The sequence below is a fragment of the Aplysia californica genome, unplaced genomic scaffold, assembly GCF_000002075.1.
Source record: "Aplysia californica isolate F4 #8 unplaced genomic scaffold, AplCal3.0 scaffold00052, whole genome shotgun sequence".
Classification (NCBI taxonomy): Eukaryota; Metazoa; Mollusca; class Gastropoda; order Aplysiida; family Aplysiidae; genus Aplysia; species Aplysia californica.
The window spans coordinates 256898-278447 of record NW_004797322.1 but is presented as its reverse complement, the minus strand read 5'-3'; the positions used below and the strand labels follow the sequence as shown (position 1 = coordinate 278447).

General features: G+C 38.0%; 1 protein-coding gene across 1 annotated transcript in view; it reads left to right on the top strand.

The window, feature by feature from the left end:
* LOC101849279 overlaps positions 1 to 21550 on the top strand; it is a gene marked incomplete in the record, with an annotated part of 263881 nt that overhangs the window by 215419 nt on the left and 26912 nt on the right. Inside the window, 11 exon segments of the mRNA XM_013079452.2 lie at positions 660 to 776; positions 1293 to 1409; positions 4614 to 4730; positions 6225 to 6347; positions 7805 to 7921; positions 8954 to 9076; positions 11463 to 11582; positions 12882 to 13001; positions 14768 to 14887; positions 18100 to 18219; positions 18782 to 18901. Of these exon segments, the coding sequence (XP_012934906.2) occupies positions 660 to 776; positions 1293 to 1409; positions 4614 to 4730; positions 6225 to 6347; positions 7805 to 7921; positions 8954 to 9076; positions 11463 to 11582; positions 12882 to 13001; positions 14768 to 14887; positions 18100 to 18219; positions 18782 to 18901 (1314 nt within the window).

The window sequence follows — 21550 nt, the reverse complement described above, 5'->3', positions numbered from 1 at the left end:
CTCCATGGAACCCAGCAAATACATAGAATCACCTCATAAGTAGTTTTGCTTAACAGTTCAAGCTAAGTAGCTTGAAATTTTGATACCCTCAGAATCATTATCCTGAAATCTTGGCTTCCTAAGTCAGTCCTGAATTAATTACTTCCATAATTGCTTCTGGTACCCCTTGAAACTACCACATTCTTTAATATGGTGGAATTTACTAACTTTATGATTTTCCCCCCTTTTCTATTCTTACTTTATCTTTCCATACCTTTTTAGTGCAAAGAAAGAAAGTTTCATTTTCTGTTTGTTATTTCATGATCCACCACTGGCAGTACGAAACTGAATTTTTTTTCCTAGATGCTAATCCCCTGTAAGGGCACATTCCATTCAACAACTGCAACTAATAGCAGGATTGTTCCTGTGCTACTGTCAGGAACGGATCAGCCATCTGCCATAAAAAAAACGACTCATTTCACTTGGAACAGAATGGAAAATGACAAACAATCTTTTTTTTTTTTTGCTCTGTGACAGAACAGGGGGTCTATTCCTATTTCTGGTAAACTTTTATGACTGATGATTTGCACAATTTTTTCTCTCTCTCTTTTAAACAAAAAAGTGAAATGGGAATGTAATGTGGAAACACAATTTGTTTTATTTTTTTAATGTTTTATCAGACATTGACGAATGTGAAGGATCCCCTTGCCAGAGAAATGAAGTGTGTAACAACACTGTGGGCTCTTACAGCTGTACCTGTGCTGTTGGATTTGAAGCCACTGTATCAGGGTGTACAGGTAAAGTTTTGACCCATGTGACTAAAAGTCACTCCTTCTGTTTGACTCTTTCATGTTTCCACTAGCAAGAGGGCATGTGGGAAAATAATACTTTAATTTTCTGTACCTTATGTTTTGCCAGATTTAATTGTTACAATGCTTTTCAACATGTAGAATTTTTAGACTTGAATACAATTGCGATCTGAGTTTTTGTTGTTCTTCATGGAAACATTCTCAGAACTTTGTGTTCTACCATGAATGACTGACTGCATATGATTTTAGGGAAGTGTTTTTCTTTTTTTTTAAAAGTCCAAAAACAGCTTTGACAGCTACCCATTTTCTGCCAAGAAGATCTTCACCGTCATCATGCGTACATGTATAAAAACATCCATGTTGTTATAGTAAAGGCATTGCATTTATGGTTTTGGCTTGAGCTGAAGAAGCGATTCAAGGCAAAATGAGATACAAATTAAGTGCTTTTTCTATTCATTGATTTGATTAAATGGGGGTATAATGTTAACTATTTTCTGTGCACAGACATAGACGAATGTACCGGAACACCATGTCAGGAGAATGCAGTGTGTGCTAACAATGAGGGCTCTTACACCTGTACATGTGATTCAGGATTCACCGAAGTTGGGTCGTTGTGTAAAGGTGAATAATTGTTCATTTGTTCTGGATTCTTCTTTTACATTTCTATTCTATCATTGAAAAACATTGGGGTTCTTCAGAGGACTAACATGGATTTGTTAGTGTGTGTGTTTGTGTGTGTGTGTGTATGTGTGTGTGTGTGTGTGTGTGTGTGTGTGTGTGTGAGAGAGAGAGCGGAAAGGGGGGGGGGGGGGGTGGGGTGTGGGGTCCCAGGCTAAAATGGTTTTATGGTATTGTAATGACTCCACTTGTCATGAGATGGCGAGTCTTCTAGCAGTTCAATCCACAAGATGGGGAACCAATCGCTTTGCTTATGGAGCTGGATGAAGACAATCACTTGCAAAAATGTCCACAGCTAACAAGAGGCAATGGCTGGAAGAAAATATTGCCTGTATTGTACCACCCGTGTCAAGTCCACAAACATTTGGAGGAAATTGATTTTAAAAAACAGAAAACACAAAAGCAGCTACCCTCCCCCCTCCTAAAAAATAGATATCCAATTCATCTGCTTTCGTATGCTCACCTTGGCCAGGTAGGTTAAGTACTTATGCCTACATTATCACCACCAAAGTACAGTAGAACGCGACTACAGTGGCACCTGCTGCAGTGGGATCTTAAGGGAATCCCCTTTTTTTCTCTATGCAAACTCAATTACCTGTGCTCGGATTTAGAGTGGCAAGGAAAGGCCCGAACTCGGATACAGTGGGAGAGATCAAACGGGCTCTATCTGGGGGGAAAGGGGTTGGGGGGGTGGAGGGGGGCTGTAGGCGGGCTCTAAACAGGCAGTCAGTGGTGCGGCGTTGTGAATGGCCAGTCCAGTGATGAGTGAGGTGGGGCAGATGGCAGAGAGAGCTGGTGCGAAGGGAATGCGTTCCGTGAGCCACTCCAAAAGTGATGTGCCGTAGCTTAGAGGCTCAATATGAGAGGATATAGGCCTAGGCCTTGGCTAGGCCAAAAAGTAAAAGAGGAGAGCGTGTAGTGTGTGATTCCTGATTCATTGAATTGCGATCGTTGATGCTCATAGGCATACGCACGCATCCACTTCACCAGTTCTAGAGTTGCTCTTCCGGTACGATAGACTGCAAAAGCAATGAAACCAGGGAAAAGATGGCTGCCAACAATGACCATAGGAAATTATTCCTACTCAAATTAAAAGCTGAGATAATTAACGAAGTTGACAAGAAAAGGAAGACTAATCAAAAGCGCAAATTTTATTGATATGGAAGGGAGGTAGGCCTATTCATGTGGATTTTTAGAAGTTTTTCGGTCATTTCCCCTTTGCTTTCCTATAGCGGGAACTCACTTACAGTGGGATTTTTCTTCTGGAACAAAATGTCCTGCTATAGCAGTGTTCTACTGTATGAGTACCCTGTTTAACTAAATAAAATGTAGAAAAATACAATGCTTTGGTCTCATAAAATGACACCAGACCATTGGGAAAGAAGTGCTTGAAGAAAAGATATGGGGCAGGAGAGCCAGGGGAAGACAAAGAGTAACATGGACTGTTCAGGGTATAGCAGAATGCACAGTGGTAGCTCATGACCGTGAAAGATGGAAGGTCATTACATGCCAACCTCTGAGTCAGAGATGACATCTCCAGCAAGTATGAAACTGTTTAGTTTTAGTAAAGAGTTTTACGGCACTTGCAACACAATAAGGTCATATAAGTGCCGAAGATTAGAGGTGTTACAAGAGAGTAACAACAAACGTAAAAAAGAAGGAGGAGAGATAAAGACGGTAGCTGTTTAGAGGAAAGAAGGAGCAAACCACACCAGAGCACCCGCCAACCACCCACTATGAAACTGTACAAACTTTACTAGTTTTCAGTGAAATAATAAAGCAAAGACAGCTCCACCAGAGAGTAGGAAAGAGGGTGCCACTTCAAGACTTTTAACCCGTTTCCCGTTGGGTTCATCGTTGTACTTGATGAGTGATGTTTCTTCATTTTAATGATGATTGCATCAGTAAATCACCCATCCATGTATAACGATGGATTATTCCTTTTAAGACCCAATTAATTGGGACATAAAACATTTTTATGATAGTTGTTCTATTATGGGGGGGTGGGGGGGAGGAGGGGATGCTGATACAGTAAAAGATTTGGGCTTTTTTTGTGAGGTAGAATTTTTATGCTTTTTGCAGTGGTGGATAAAGACAGTGAAAATTTCCTCGAGGTAAAATTTGCGAAATAGCAAGTTACTTTTGTGACGCAGAACAAAAGTGCCAGTGCAAGTACTACTACATTACCGCAATGTGTTGCACCACAAGAATCACTCATGGAATCCCCAGGACTGCCCACCAGTAGTTAGTAGTATGAGTATGTAGGCTAGTTGAGCAATTCATCTCTCACTCACCAGCGACCACATTGTCTGGGCGTGTCCGTGATAAGTGGAGATAAATCGACCAAGTTACCTCCAAACTTTTTTCCTGCTTATGTGCTGCAATCAGTAGTTCTGGGGGTCACATAAAGGTACTAGTTTTAGTATTGTACTACACAGTCATCTTTTGATGATGCAAAGGCAACTAAGTTCTACAGAAAACATTGATTTTGTAAAAGAATATTTTTTCACGAGTCATTATTTTTCATATGATTGTCCATACAGTGAAATTCCTTTGTCCCCTGCAAAAATACCCTTTCCCGAATTTCAAAATTGTTTTCTCCCAGAAAAATACTATTTTACTGTACTTCGGTCCATGTGTATAGAGTATTGATAAAGAAAGTGTTTTCAATAGTCTCTTTTCTTTTTACCTTTTCTATTTGAATTCTGTGGATATATTTGTGGAACAAAATGTATTGAGTCCTCTAGATAGTAAAAATAAAAGAATAATATTTACTTGGCCTATAATGAATGTGAATGTCAGTTGAGGTTACCACTAGACAGCTGAGAGATAGAGATGACTATAACTAAATTCTTTGTTCTAAGAAAAATAAGTTTCCATGCCAAGATGTAACCCGGATCAAAATATTTGGACAAAGACATTTTTTAGAAGTGTGACTAAACTACAGAGGCTGATAGCTTTGGTATTAACAGACATTGTGGAATGTCATTTGAGTGCCTCAGTTTGAGTATTTTTGGCATTTTGGCCAAAATAGACATTATCCCTTCTGGTTTTCAGCTGACAATAGGAAAAACTGTCACAGTTTACTTTTTCTACAGTATTTTGATGACTAATAACTGTTGTGAGTTGTTTTACATTTCCTAACAGACATTGATGAATGTGGAGGAAACCCATGTGGACCAGGCAAGGTGTGTCAAAACTATGAGGGTGGTTTCAATTGCACATGTCCAATAGGCTTTACAGAAGCTGGATCTGTGTGTAACGGTAAGACAATGATTGAAATTGCTTGCTTTCTGTGCAGTTATTTTTATTCACATTTTGGTTCATGTTTCAGTGGAGCATACTCTTGAGCAACATTTTCTTAAAAAATAAAGGAAGTAGGAACAACTGGTGATAGTCTTGTCAGCTCTGATGGCCATTATGATTTAGGCACATTCTCTGTGGTACTCTGCCATTCAAAGGCATAATATGACATAACTGTATGACAGTCACTTTGTAGCTTTACTACTTTAAAAAATACAATTGCAAATGTAGATAAGTCTCCCTGCCTTTGACTCAATTATGATACAGGATTAACTGGTGTAACAAACCAATGAAACCAAACTTTGTATCAAATTTTGACTTTTGCTCCTCTAGAACTAAAATATATATGTTTTACTGTGGTGAAATAAGGCGCTTATCAAAATAATGAAACCGAAGAAGCCAATATTTTTCCACCCACTTGGCAAGTTTTATCAATTTTTTTGTTTTGGGCTCAACACCTGTTATGTCTATTTTTAAAAACAAATTCTTGGGTGGATTTTACTGAAAAGCATCTTTTAGCTAGGATGTTGTATCCCTCTCAGTCTGGATTAGCCCTAGTCTCAAATACTGAGATATTAGCAATTAAAGAAGGTTGGGGGCTCCTGGTGCCAGAGGTAAAAATTGCAAGAAATTTAAATGGCTACCAAAGCTTGGTGAATTCCAAAGCTTGAGAGTCTCAGGAAATTGCAAATTTACTTTTTTTGTACCTTTGATCAACATTCTTCAGTAAAATCTACATGGAAATGTTTTTAAATGGACCTAAAAGGTCCAAAAGTAGAAAATTCGAAAAAAATTGACTAACAGTCAGAAAATGCCAGGTTTTTGGACATCCTTATTTTGACAAATTTTACCACGATGCCTCACATGTGTTGCATTCCTTGTTTGTTTGTTTTTTTAGGGGGGGGGGGGGGGGTTCGGGGAGGGGTTAACATATGTGTTTAATGCCCCTATCAACACAGTTTACATTATTTGGGAGACAGACTTCTGACCCTGTCGGTCTGGACCAACTCGGGCTGAGAGGGATACAACATCCCAGCAGAAACGCTGAAATACTTTATAAAAAAACTATCTCCCCACTCTGGATTTGAACTCGGGTCTCCTGCATGTGACAGCAAACTGCCTTACCTTTGAGTTACAGACACTGGTGTCCTTGTTTTGAGAAAAGTGGATTTTTGTAGCATGGTATAACAAGAAACACTTGGACTTGAACACTTTGGGAATTGCAATTTTAACAAACCTATGACAAGAAATGGTTTGATATTTTCAGACATGACAGAATTTAGTTTGAATAACCCAACTTTAAAAAAATGTAATTTAGACATTTTGGCCCTAATGGACATCATCACTTTTGGCTGGCAGCCAGTGCTTAGTATTGATATTGTATCAACATTTTCGTTTTGTTTTTCCAGTTTTGTAATATGTACACATACTGATAGCTTTTTTCTTTCTGAACAGATATAGACGAATGTACAGGAAACCCATGCCAGTCTAACCAAGTGTGTAGTAACAACTTTGGCTCTTTCACCTGTCAGTGTGCAACAGGCTTTGCTAGTCCTTTCGCTGGAGCTCCATGTACAGGTAAGCCATTACCTCACATTTTCTTCTACTTCTTCTGTATGATTTCCATTCATACTCGCTTGGACACTTGTATAAAAATGTAGGCATTCTGTCTTTCCCACTTCAATTTATTTATAATCCAATCAAAACACTGGCCTCATCCTCGTAAGTGCACCATACAATGCACAACTGTTTAGCAACTTTTACGTTTGGTTGTTTTTGTGTGGGTTTTTTCTGTTTTTCTACTTTTTCATTTTTGGGGGTATTTTTTCACCCATGAAGCAGATATCAAGCACTATTGAGAATGTTTTTCTTGTGGTTGAGAAATTGATATTTTTGTTTAACAATCAGAAACACACAATGAAAGACCTCAACACTTACCTTTTCAACTCGCATTATTTACCACACCTTGATTTATATTGGAAACGTCACTAATTTTATAATGATAATAATAATAGTGATAATAACAATAATAGTAATAATAATGATGATAATAATGGTTAAATTTGAATAGTGTATATCCACACATAACAGCATGCTCTATGGGTTTTACAACCTTTATTACCACAGCAAACCTTTGAACATTCAGAAACATTTATGGCTCCCCAAGAAGCATGCAGTGCAAACTGTGGATCACATGCAATAAAACACTAAAAGACTGATAAAATCTTTTGCTGTCTATAGCTGGGTACCCATTCCCTCCTGGGTGAAGTGAGGAAAATTAATTAACATCGCCTTCCCCAAGGCCACAACATATTGAATCTCTGACGGGATTCAAACTCATGACCTTAAAGTTGCGAATTCAAGAGCCAATACCACTAAGCTTTTGACAACACTAATTTAATCTTTGTGAAGTTCTCAATCCTGATATACAATGAGAGTATCTTTTTCCTGGTTAGTGGTTAGTTGGCGGGTGCTCTGGTGTGATTTGCTCCTTCTTTCCTATCAAACATCTCTCCTCCTGATCTCTCCTCCTTCTTTTTTGCGTCTGTTACTCTCTTGTAACACCTATAATCTTCGGCACTTATTTACCTTATCGTGTTGCAGGTGCCGTAAAACTCTTACTAAAACTTTTCCTGGTTAAAGCCGACTAGGACTCTTATATTTTTATTATGGTCTTAATCAGATAAAGGATGCTCTCACTTCTGAACAATAGAAGCATCAACCAAATTCTGAATATAGACTCCTTACTTCCTGTAAGTGTATACCAAAGTTTGGGTTCTCTATTTAGTAAAAGTGAGCTTTTGTAAATTTCAGCAGGTGCTCAAAGAGGTAAATTGTGTTTTTTAAACCTCTGGTAAAACAAAATTAGCCAGCACTGAATTTATGGCAAAAATATTTTCTGGCTTTGACTGGGTAATGACATTTTTAGACATTTAATAGATTTTTTCTTTAAATGGTGATGTGTTTCTAATAACCAGAAGGCACAGTATTTACATGATGAGTGGTAATGACATAAAACGTCTCTATTCACACAGATGTAAACGAATGTTTAACAAACCCATGTGGGGTGAACGAGGTGTGTAACAACAATCAAGGCTCTTACACCTGTGCCTGCGCTCCTGGCTATGCCTCGAATGGAACAGCTTGTACAGGTAAAAGATGAACTTGCGAATCTTTTTTTAAAAAATCTAAACATTGACTTTTTTCATGTAACTGGTATATAATTACCGGTATCAATGTATAAATTCATAAGCAGCCACAACCGCAAAAATTATTATTTTAGTTGCTTTGACTTGTGTTGCCCAGTATTCTTCACAATTGATCTGTGCATTCTTGCCAAATGTCTTAACTCTTTAAGGATGTAGCGGACACTTAATATATATTATATATCTGATCAGCAGCAAACCAAAGGCTATTATCTGACTCATTTCAAACCATTATACACAAATATTATACAGAAATAAGAAACATAAATTTGGATATTTCGTAGAATGCGTGTTTCTGCGTGCCTTTATAAATTCTAGATAGAGCAAATAGAATTGAAATATATTATCTGTGTAAATAACAAAGTAATGTTTCTTTTTTAAAGTGCCCCAAAACAGGGCATTTTCAAGTGAATGACCAGAATTTGTGTCCGTAAAGACTTAATCCTGTGTTAGACATGCAACATGTTCTAGTCTGTGACTTTGCCAGTTGCCGGGTATTCTCACACTGTTTTATGGAGCTGACAAAATGAGAATCCACAAAAGGAAATGAGGGCTGAAAATAAACATATCAAATTCGTAGATTTTAAACTGATACCATTTTCTTCAAGTTAAGTATGTCTTTTATCATTTCATATAATAAATTGTACAAACTAAACCTATGAATTTGACATACATCTATGTCCATGTGGCTAAAATTTGAACATCAGCTCATTTTGTCAGCACACATCACATATACGCTGTCAAGCCACTGACATGAGTTTTTATTCCGTTTCATCACAAATAACATACATTAGGATAGTTTTTATTTACACACTCTCAGAAATGTTATGTCCAGCTGGCTGAGCACATGTTAAGTGTATTACTTACCTAACTCAAGCAAGTACCATCTGTGGATGCACGTGTATCTAAACTACTTTGTTACTTTCTCAAATCATTATTTCAAAGGCCGTTATTTTATCAGTAGAAATCTTTCCTCAGATGTGAATGAGTGTACCTTTGCCAATGCCTGCGAGGCCAATCAAGATTGTGTAAACCTCGAAGGAGCATATACATGTATCTGTTCTGCGGGCTATCGACGTGATGGGAATGACAATTGTGTTGGTGCGTACTAAGTGTGACTATCATGTTGTTCAAATACCTTTTTTTGTGGAACAGTTAGCCCTGCTGGAAGGAAGATATGATTTGAGTACAGGCATCGGAAGGGTTGAATAACTATGTGGGATTGACCTAGTGGTTGGTTTTATTTTATTAGAGACAAAACTTTTGATCAGTGACAGAGAAACATATCTCAACAGTAATGCTGTCCCAAAGGACAAAGTTGGGTTTTTTTGTTTTATTAGTTTGTTACACTAATCTTGCCCATATCCTTCTGGTGTCAAAGTCAAGACAGTATATCTATATATCCAAAGTAGAAGTTTTCAAAATGAAAAAGCTACGACTAATCCTAATAATGTGCATCCAGAGTTATTTTTTCATTTATCTCGAGAACATTAACTGGAGAAGTGACCCTCAGTTTGGCTGATTTTGGATCAAGTTATGCAAATTGAGATGTTGGCTGATATTTGAAGATCCGCCGTTCTTTGTCTAAAAATAACAAGGAGACAATTGAGAAAGTCTTTTTCTAGTCGTAAATTGCCTTTGAAAAAATGAGGATGGGTTAAAATATAATGAATTTTCACAATAATAGTCGTTTTTCTCAAAATGTCTTTTTTGTGTGCAGTTTTTCCCCCAGTCATTCCTTAGTTTTCATCCTTTTGACATGAAACTTTCAGGAAACGTAGATGGCAAGGCTGCCATCAATGTACCTGAGAGATATTTGCCAAAAAACTACTTTTCCGTTGGCAAGCGATTAGCAACCAATTTTTTTTTTTATGCTTAAGCTGGTATTTCAGCTTTTCACGATTATTTTTTTTCTAAAGTGGTAGAGTGAAGCTTAAGGCTTACCCTTTGTCTCCGAAAAAAAAATGTTTCCATGCTTCAACAAAATGTTATTTTGATCAGTCAATTAATGGAACACGCGGTCATGTACACAGTGGGCTATCATTTCTCTTCAAATTAAGCTACAGCAGTGTTTCATACCTCTTTTGAAGGGAAAATGAATGTAAAAATCAGGTTATGTATACTGCTGGGTCAAAATATCAATCAAATTGTAGTTCAATGCGATAATACAAATCAGATCAATAACAAACAGTGCAAAAAGGAAAGTCATATTTATGGGACATTTTTTAATGTACAATTAACTCAATCAAAGTTCATTTCTGAATATACATGTCAATTTTCATTGTAAAAAAAATATATTATTATTTGCATATAGTGATAGCTGATTTTGTGCATTCAGCTGAGTTTCAACATTGTTACCATACAGCCACAAACTGAAACAATACGCGATTGAAAAACTGCTCTTTTCATTCAAACTATCAACAAACCAATTGAACATCCCCCCTAGGAGAAAATTTAATATTTATGTAGGCTACAGAATACTCATCATACTTTGACCCGGCTATAGACAGTGAACGATCTTGTCAGTTTGATAGTGTTTGAGCGTGTGAAATCCGCAGCTTGCACTGTATGCTTCTGCGGAAGCCGTGAATGTTTCCGAGTGTTCTCAGACTGTCTGCTGGGGTAATAATAGTTGTAAACCGCATAGAGCAGGGATATGCGCTATATAAATGCAATTATTATTATTATTAAGTACTGACTTATTTTTGGTGTTCATTTGGAAGTAACACTACATGTGAGGCATCGTGGTGAAATCAGGTGCTGGTCAAAATAATGATATTGAAGGAATAGGCATTTGTCCCCCAGTTTGGCAATTTTTATCACTTTTTTAATTTTTTGGCTGAACGCCTTTCACATCCTTAAAAAAACACATTTCTAAGTGAATTTTACTGGAAAACGTTGATCAAAGGCACAAATTGCGCAATTTTTCAGTTTTCTAGGTCACTCAAGCTATTGAAGTTACCAAACTTTGATGGACAAATTTGTTTCTTGCTACCAAGATAAATTAAATCCAAGCCATCTCTAAATCCAAGCCATCATGTGTGTGTGTGTGTGTGTGTGTGTGTGTGTGTGTGTGTGTGTGTGTATATTTGTGTGTGTGTGTAAACATATCTGAGTGGGTGGTTGGCGGATTCTCTGGTGTGGTTTGCTCCTTCTTTCCTATCAAATATCTATCGTCCTGATTTCTCCTTTTTTTGTGTTTGTTACTCTCTTGTAACATCTCTAATCTTCGGCACTCATATGACCTTATTGTGTTGCAAGTGCCATTAAACTCTTATCAAAACTAAAGCATATCTGAGTGAATAGTCTGTCTGTATCTTAGACCTGTTTTACCTATAACATTCTTCCTTCAATCAAAACTAGTGTTTGGTTACAATAATGTGTTGTCTTTTCTTTTACCCTCGTCTTCTTCCCCCCCCCCCCCCCCCCCCCCCCGCCCCCTTTAGTTAACAAGCCTAGAATGTCTCTGTTGTTCTTCCTTTGACAGATCGGGATGAGTGCGGAACTAGTCCATGTCCGGTGAATACCAACTGTGTCAACAATGTGGGTTCTTACACATGCATCTGTGCTGAAGGCTATACAGGCAATCCGAATGTTGGTTGTACTGGTATGTGAGCGAAATTAACTCCAAGATATTCTCTCAGTTGTTTCTGGATTGATTTTACCTCTGGGTCGGATGGTTGCATTGATGAGTTCGATATAAATTAGACAAATATTCTTCTTGCAGGAAATGTAAAAAGCAAAGTTGACACCCAGAGCATTGCACATCCAGCAGTGTTGTTTTGCAGTCCACTCCTTGTAAAATATTTTCTTCAGTCAATCCTGGTTAGTTGTGTTGTGAGTTTAAGGACAGGAACATCTTTCAAAAACTGTTCTTATGTCTCTTGGCTTTCTTTTTATATGATTATGTCAGTGTGTATAATATGTGTACATGATGTGTGTTCAAAAATGCTCGTTGTAATTGTGGTGTTTTATAGAGAACTAATTTTCCATATCTTAAGGGGGGACGTACACTCCCGGAAAAATTATATACTGGGGATCCATGAAAGGATTTTGACGTACCTTTAAAACTAAAAAAGTGAGCCCAAAGCCATTGGACCCCCTAGAGTCAGTTGACGAAATTTTGGGGTACATATTACAAAAAAATTGAATATTTCCTCAAGTTACCAATATTTCCCAATTCCCTTTCATAGATCCCCAGAATCTTAAAGCACCTGTACACCAAATTTGAAGCTTTTAGCTATTGTAGTTTTTGAAAACTCCTTGCACCCAGGAGGTCACATATGTCAAAAAGTAGATTTTGAGAAAAACAGAAAAAACAAGGATTTTAAAAAGGATTTTTAGAGCAACTTGCACTTTTCAAACGCCCTTTTAGGTCATTTAGGGTGTTTTTTCAACAGTTTCTTCATTTTGACCCGATAGAACAGATGTCAAAGGATGTTTTTCTGCAAAAAACAAAAGTTGGATAGTTTGAAAAATTATATCGATATTGCCTTGGATTGCCGACCCGGGTCTTCCCTTAAACAGAAACTCAGTAGGGAATGAGAAACAGATTTGTAGTATGTGTTTGGGTTGACCAACATTTTTAATGTAGAAAGTATGCTGCAGTATTTTATGTATTGTGGGCATGTGTGTTGTTTTTATAAAATTTGCATATTTTGAACCTAAAAATCATAACATTAAAAAAATGACCTGTTGCGTGTCTACTTGTGAAAAATATGGGTATGTTACTATGCACTATATAGTGACTATATGTGCTTAGATAGGTAAGCCTGAGAAGAAAAAATAGAGGGAGAAAAGGGGGTTCAACACAGGAAAGTAAAAATCCTAATTTGTTACATTTGTTTCGACATTGGTATAAACTTCAACAAATTCTGGAATGTATATTTTGTTCTTTCTTCTACAGACATTGATGAGTGTGTGAAAAATCCATGTGGGCTGAATGCCAACTGCGTCAACTCCATCGGTTCTTACACTTGTAACTGTGCCACAGGCTATACTAGCAATGCAAATCTTGATTGTGTTGGTACGTGAACAGAATAAGCTCCTTTTCACCTGTTAGTTTTTGTTTACTTTTGAATGAACCGGTTTTACATCTGGTCAGGCTGGTTGTATTGGTGAGTGCTACAAAGATGATGTCAGTTTTAGACACATGTTCATCTTGAAGCAAAGGTGTAAGCAGTGCTGAGCTGCCATGGGATGGTACATCCACCATTGCTGTTCCTCAGTGAATTCCATGTGAAAATCACTTGGCTACCAATTCGGGCATGTTGTGTCCATAGTGCCTGGTTACAGTCTCTTCTAAGTTTGGAATAGAAAGTGCATTTTGGAGACTTGTTTTTTTTTATCTGTCAGGGTTGTTTTTTTTACTGTATTATGTAATTGTGTACCTGTATGCATGTGCGTAAATGTGTATGTAAGCTTGTGTGTTGTGTTTTTTATTTACTTTATCTTGGAATAACTTTCTTGGTTCGAAACAGAAATGAAATGAAACAAAGAGTTTTAGATTGCATTTGATTTGGCTTGCATTATCAATGCGGAAAGATGTTTCGATATTTTGCACATAGTCGGTTTGTGAGTAGTGTCTCTTTTGTAACATTTGTTTCTGGCAGTCAAACTCCAAAAACTAATTTTGTGTATTTGAGTGCATTTGGATAAGTGGCGTACATCATTATATATGTTGTGTTTCTTTATTTTATCTTCTCTATTTTTTTCTTGATTTGAGAAATATGCATGAAAGAGGATAAAAGGAAAGGTTCAGCACCACTCAGGAAAAATCCCTGTTTGTATATCTGTGACTATGTTCATTAAAATCTTGAATGTCTCTATTAATCTTTTTTTAACAGATCTGGATGAGTGTGCGAATAATCTTTGTGCAGCGAATACCATCTGTACAAACACCATCGGTTCTTATTCGTGCAGCTGTGCTACAGGCTATACTAGCAATCCAAATGTTGAGCCTAATTATCCCCTTTATCAATCTCTGTCTCAAAAATTATGTATGGAATGGCTTTACATCTGGTGATCATACTTGATCAAGTCATAGCCTGTGTCATTTTTTACCTAATTAAGCCTCATGACTTGAACAGAAGCACAAAAGTTCAAATGATTGGATTTTTAACTGTTTGTCTCTGACAAGCCTCCCCCAACTGCTTGCAGTCAAACCTACTGTGCCTGTGAGCCACTGGCAGCAGCGACCGTACATACCTTTACGATGACTTTGATGTTATATACATTTTCAGCAAGTGCAGAATACAGGTCTCTTTTACTGGGAGCATTTTCATTAGATGAAGAACTATCAAAATAGGTTCAGTCGTTTTGATTTAACAACCAATTTAGGAATATTTTTGTCACTTTTTTGGTTTAATACCAAAAGAGGGCCCAGGCATAGGCCTAATGGAAAAACCCCCTCCGAAGATAAAGAGTTGATAGACAGAAGAAATACCAGCTAGATGTAAGATATGATTATGATACAGACATTTTTGCCATACCAATAAGTAAAAACATTTGAACAATTAATTAGCTAATCACATTATGACCTTGACAAAATGCTCTTTACCCTGCTAAGGTAATAGTAGAGCTGAGCCCTCATAGCTTTGCATTTCCAAAATTTGAACCTTCTAAATTTTTTTCCAGGATCAGAAAAATAATAACACAAGAGAAAAAAATATGAGGAGAAAAGAGCTTCAGCATGGCTGGATGAACAACCCCAGGTTAATTGATACATCTGTGTCTGCACTAGTAGAAATCTCAACAAAATCTGAAATGTTTCTATTGTTCTTTCTTTGACAGATCAGGATGAGTGTGTGAACAACCCATGTGGCCCGAATGCCGCCTGTACCAACGCCATTGGTTCTTACACCTGCACCTGTACTCCAGGCTATATTGGCAATCCAAATGTTGGTTGTGTTGGTACGTGAGCATAATTAACTCCTGCACAGTAAAATACAATTTCACATTTGGTCTTGATGGCTGTTTTGGAAAGAGCCACATAGTTTAACTCATTTGCTAGGTATTATATTTGGCTTGTGGACGAATTTTTTTTGTGAGGGTGAAAGAGATGATGACTAGTGGGCAGTTAAAAGGTCTTTGGGGCCACAAATTCAAATAAATATCAACGTATTATATACCAATATTTTCGGTATGGTTTGTAGAATACATCTGTAATGTTTATTTATGTATTTTTCAACTTTGGTTCCTGTAAGAGGCGATTATGCAACACAATTTTGATTGGATGCGGATAAAATTTGAAAATAAAAAAAATAATAACATTTGGTAAAACTAAAAAAATATGTTTGCACCTAGTCAAATGATATATCAAAATAACCATAAATGAATATAGAATTGGAAAATATTGAAAAGTTAACAGTTATTTACATACATTCCATAATATTTGTACATTTGGATCATAACATCCGATATTGAAAAAAAAAAAAATTTATAATCTTGAAAAACGATCACAAACAGAAAAAAACCCACTCGTATCTTATATGGAATTATTCAGAATTGCATTTGGAATAAACCTTATGTCTTGAGAGGCATTTTTTGTGTAATTTCATCAAAAAATAGTGATTTTGGGGAGAAAAAAAATATTTTGACAATTTAGATCTAGATCTAGACCTAGATCTAGCACTCAAAAATATTGATTTCTCACTAACAGTGCATTGGCAATTTGAGTCCAATCGTATCAATATTATAAAAAGAGTCCTACATTTCTTTAGTGGGCAAAATAATGATAGATTTTGTTGTGTAAAATTACTAAGACGTGTCCGCGCTATAATTTTGGCCTTGCGATAAAACAAAGTCGAAAAAACTACGAAATCGCGTTTCAAAACTGAATCACGACTGAATTTAAATTTCCGATTTTCAGTGGAAATGCGTGACCCGGAAGTCAACATTATATCATGACCTTTATTTTAACATGGATATGTGGATTGGAATAGAATCTAAGCTAGAATTTAAGATCGGTTCTCGAGCCCCCCCCCCCCCCACGGCTCAGCGTAGCGAATGAGTTGAGTTAAGTTTTGTCAATGTTGTTCCTACTGCATAGATGAAGTAAAGTTGAACCTTCTTGTCCTGAATTTGGTGTTTGAATAGACCCCTCTAGACTCGTCTTTTTTTTGTTTTTCACTGTTTCAACCGTTTTTTCACAAGGTTAAAAAGGTTGTATTTGGTGCCTGCTTCTTCTCCTTTTCATCCTCCACCTCCTCTTCCTTCTACTCCTTCTCCTCCTCCTCCTCTTCTTTGTTCTTCTTTTTCTTTTTCTTGTTCTTCTTTAAATGGACATCCCAGGCTCTGATGCAAAGCCGCTGTTTGCCTCAGGTCCTTAAGGCTCCTGCATAAGTTTGGGTCTTCCTGCCTTAGATTGGGCCAATACTTCCTCCTAAGAGCTTCGTGCATTGGGCAGGCTTGAAGTATGAGCATATAATTTACATTGAGGCTGTGAATTTGATCATTTTTCCATTGCAGTCTTCACTTGTTTTTCTTGCACTACATGTAAAAGTAAAGTTGAGCCACTACAGTTTTACAGTTTTGCACTTCTTCTAGTTGTTGCTGTTCCGCAGTTCACTCTTGCAAAAGTCAGTTTTTCCACCTGTCCTGACATAATATGGCATCAACATTACCTAGCGGAAGGGGGCTGGGGGGGGGCTGGGGGGGGGGGGGTGGATTGGGAAACAAACTCTGTAGGTCAGATATCAGTAGGCTAGGCCTACAAGCTGTTTATTACATCCTGACAAAAAACGTGATAGTAAAAATCTTAAATTTATTTTTATTTGAAGTGTGGTAATTAATAAAAATGAATCCACTATCAAGGTCACTACAGAGAATATATGCCTTTAATTAAATTCTTTAGGTTGGTGAAATAGTGCAGGGGAATATTTACCAGGGTCCTGTTAGGCCAGTGAACTGACTTGATGCATATTTTTCAGGTTGGTAAACTTGCTCAGTGCATATTTCATGATGCCCCATGTATCCAGAGCAACTAGGACCAACCGTATTTTAGTACTGCAGGGATGGGAATTGGGGATATTTGAAGGTGCAGGGTTTAAATAGGACGCAACGTTTTACCCACAAATCAGGGATTCAGGGTAGTATTGCTCTACATCTTATCCACGAGATGAAATAAGACCCAAAAAAAAAGGGAGTGTATACAGACCCGGTAACCGGGAACAAAGTCACAAAGTATACAGACCCGGTAGGGGAACTCTTTTGTGATTTCGGAAAGTTTCAGCGCCCTCTTGGCTCAGGGTAGACCTAATCTAGGTTCTTCGAGTAGATCTATGGCCTAGGCTAGGTCTAGATCTAGATCTAGACAGACAGACATAAATCCTTGGTCTAGTTTCGAGGCTAGCCTAGATCTAGATCTAGATCTAGAGATCTAAATGAAGATTGCGGATGTCTTTTCGGTGAACGATCGTTTTTCCTCCGTTTTGGAATTGGAGGAATTACAATTTGAAGAAAAGAACAATGTCATAATTTCTCTCGAGCAGTCATCCTCTCTATTTCTCTCTCGCTCTGTTGCTCGCATTCTCTTTTTCTTTGTTCTTTGTTTGTCTCTGTCTTTCTTTCTCCCCACCTATTTCCCACTAGACGTCTATATCTTTCTCTCGTTCCCTCCTGCCAACTAGAGCATGTCATACATTTTGCAAGCACTTCCCCCTGCTCTCTCTCTCTCTCTCTCTCTCTCTCTCTCTCTCTCTCTCTCTCTCTCTCTCTCTCTCTCTCTCTCTCTCTCTCTCACACACACACACACACACACACACACACACACACACACACACACACACACACACACACACACACACGCACACACACTACTTACTGGGTCTGGGCGCTGAAACTTTCCGAAATCACAAAAGAGTTCCCTTACCGGGTCTGTATACTTCGTGACTTTGATCCCGGTTACCGGGTCTGTATACACTTCGAAAAAAACAAACCCAGAGGGGGAGGGGGAATGGCAACCAAGGGAACAAACTCTGTAGGTCGGGTAATCAATGAAATAATTATATTTTTTACAACCTGATAAAAAAACAGGCTGTTACAAAATTTGATTTAATTTGTTTTGTAGTGTGGTTATTAAAGAAAGAAATCTTTGAGTGTCTCTATTACTCTTCTTTCAACAGATCAGAATGAATGTTTGAACAATCCATGTGGACTGAATGCCTTCTGTTCCAACACCATTGGTTCTTACACCTGCACCTGTGCATCAGGCTATGAAGGCAATCCAAATACTGGTTGTGTTGGTACGTTAGCATAAAGAACTTTTTACAATGTTGTTTGGGTTTTTTTCTCATCATGTATGGATTGGTTTTTATACCATGTCAAGGTGGTTGTTTTGGTGAGTGCAACTTGAATCAGGTTGAATGGTTGAACTAGGACAAAAGTTCTAGCTAGAGCATAGGCAAATACAATGTTCTAACTGCTTTGCTTTTTCAGCATTGCTGTGCACAGTTCCTGTTGCAGAAAAATAATGGTGGCAGAAAGTTCTGAAATCTAGCTTTAATAGTGCTAAAGTAATTATTTGACTGAGACCGTATAACAATACATTTTTTGGGGTAAAATTTATTAATTTTTTGTTTTACTTTATTATACACAAGTATGGGGTTAAGAATATGTACACATGTGCATTATATATATATTTGTTGGGGTTTTTTGCTACTTGTTTTCTAAGTTCAAGAAGTAAAATGAAAAGAGAATTAGAAATATATTTTTAGTGCGCATAAGGTCTTGTTTTAGAATGATAAAACTTATTTCAATGTTTTGCATGCTATGGGATGAATATCTGTATTGTTCCTTCTTTGACAGATCGAAATGAATGTTTGAACAATCCATGTGGACCTAATGCCGCCTGTACCAACACCATTGGTTCTTACACCTGCACCTGTGCATCAGGCTATATTGGCAACCCAAATGTTGTTTGTGTTGGTAAGTGAGCTTAACCCTCTATATAGGGCTGACCTACTACAACCGGGAAGCGCACAGGCCCTATATAAAGGGCATAGATGCTGACCCTTTTTCAATGGAAAATTTCAGTAGGCCTGTTCCCTATATATGGAAAATGACGTAGTAAATTACAGGTCAAAGTCATAAATAGTGACCAATGACTTTGCAAGTTATCTTGACCTCGTAGAGCGTCTCTTGGCTGCGATATCGATCGATAAAGTGACGCGGTCCAGCTGAGCTACTACATGCTATGTGTTGTCACTTGTTCTGCCGTGCTAATGTGCTAATTGTTGAATTTAGTGTGTTTTGCGCATTGTATGTATTTGATCGCATATCGTTTTTGAATGGTTCATTCTATCAGTATTAAGAAAAGATATGGTTTTATATGCCTTTTATCATCTGTTGAGCCGTAAATGGTCATTTTTCAGGAGCAGGTATACATCTCGGATATCTCAGCTGATATCCCCCCGCCAAACCCCCATGTTTACAACCGATCGGCTGTGGCAGCAGCATAGCTGCCCACTGTCCCGGGCCATCCGTATTTTGTACAGATTTTCTTGAAAAATCGATGTTGTCCCGGAAATACGGATTTTGACCGACAGTCCCGGAAAATAAGTACTTGGCAAGCATACTTCTAAAACAGAAAAATTAGGCCTAGCGAAGAGGGGAACCCGGGTCCATTGCAATGGTGACTGGCGACTGACAGTGACTGGTGACAGTACACACTAGGCCTCCTAGGCCAAGGCCACTACAGTAGTCTCCGCCTAAACGCACGGTGCTCGGGATGGCTCCTTAGTGTGTGTTTATACGGAGCGTGTGTTTACATGAACTTTAGCAAAGGGAGGAAGGGACACAATCATCTCATGGCCTTGATATTCTAGTGACCTCCCTTGGGGGTGGGGGTCACTTTGGGCCAATAATGTGACGACACGTAACTGTTTTGTAAAAGATTCCCCGACTGCAGTTAAAACTGCAAAGGCGTTAAATGGGTGTGTGTGTGGGGGGGGGGGGGGAGGGGGGGCAGAAAGACAGACTCGATGCAATGAATGCGCCATAAAAAGTCGGGAACAGATAGCCTAAAAAGAAATTGTGATAGTCATAGAGACGACGGCCCAGCCACGTGGCTATCCAAGCGACCACCCCCGACCGTAAATTCATGAACGAGCATTCTCGCGTGTCGCGCATCATAGGCTTAGGTCTAACTAAAAATTAGTCAACACGCAGTCACTCAAACGCCAGTCAGAAACCTTCTCTCAAAGAGATGCATTTCCAGTGACCAATCAAATAACGTTTCAGTCCCCCAACCCCCCAACATTTCACCGACCAGTCCTAGACCTATGTGTCAGTGGAAAGTTGGGTGTGAAAATGCTGTCCATCACTCTCTTTGTTCGGTGTAAGGGGCAGTCTCGCCTAATATCCATTTTCTAGGCTTGTCTTATGCAAGCTGTGCAGATCGTACAGTAGTCGTAGTGAAAATTTGTCAGCTTCCCATATGGTTGGTAAACCTGCTCAGTGCATATTTCATGATGCCCCATGTAACCAGAGCAACTAGGTCCTACCGTATTTTAGTAGTGCAGGGATGGGAATTGGGGATATTTGAAGGTGCAGGGTTTAAATAGGACGCAACGTTTTACCCACAAATCAGGGATTCAGGGTAGTATTGCTCTGCATCTTATCCACGAGATGAAATAAGACAACAACAAACAAACCCAGAGGGGGAGGGGGAATGGCAACCAAGGGAACAAACTCTGTAGGTCGGGTAATCAATGAAATAATTATATTTTTTACAACCTGATAAAAAACAGGCTGTTACAAAATTTGATTTAATTTGTTTTGTAGTGTGGTTATTAAAGAAAGAAATCTTTGAGTGTCTCTATTACTCTTCTTTCAACAGATCAGAATGAATGTTTGAACAATCCATGTGGACTGAATGCCTTCTGTTCCAACACCATTGGTTCTTACACCTGCACCTGTGCATCAGGCTATGAAGGCAATCCAAATACTGGTTGTGTTGGTACGTTAGCATAAAGAACTTTTTACAATGTTGTTTGGGTTTTTTTCTCATCATGTATGGATTGGTTTTTATACCATGTCAAGGTGGTTGTTTTGGTGAGTGCAACTTGAATCAGGTTGAACTAGGACAAAAGTTCTAGCTAGAGCATAGGCAAATACAATGTTCTAACTGCTTTGCTTTTTCAGCATTGCTGTGCACAGTTCCTGTTGCAGAAAAATAATGGTGGCAGAAAGTTCTGAAATCTAGCTTTAATAGTGCTAAGGTAATTACTTGACTGAGACCTTATAACAATACATTTTTTGGGGTAAAATTTATTAATTTTTGTTTTACTTTATTATACACAAGTATGGGGTTAAAAATATGTACACATGTGCATTATATATATATTTGTTGGGGTTTTTTGCTACTTGTTTTCTAAGTTCAAGAAGTAAAATGAAAAGAGAATTAGAAATATATTTTAGTGCGCATGAGGTCTTGTTTTAGAATGATAAAACTTATTTCAATGTTTTGCATGCTATGGGATGAATATCTGTATTGTTCCTTCTTTGACAGATCGAAATGAATGTTTGAACAATCCATGTGGACCTAATGCCGCCTGTACCAACACCATTGGTTCT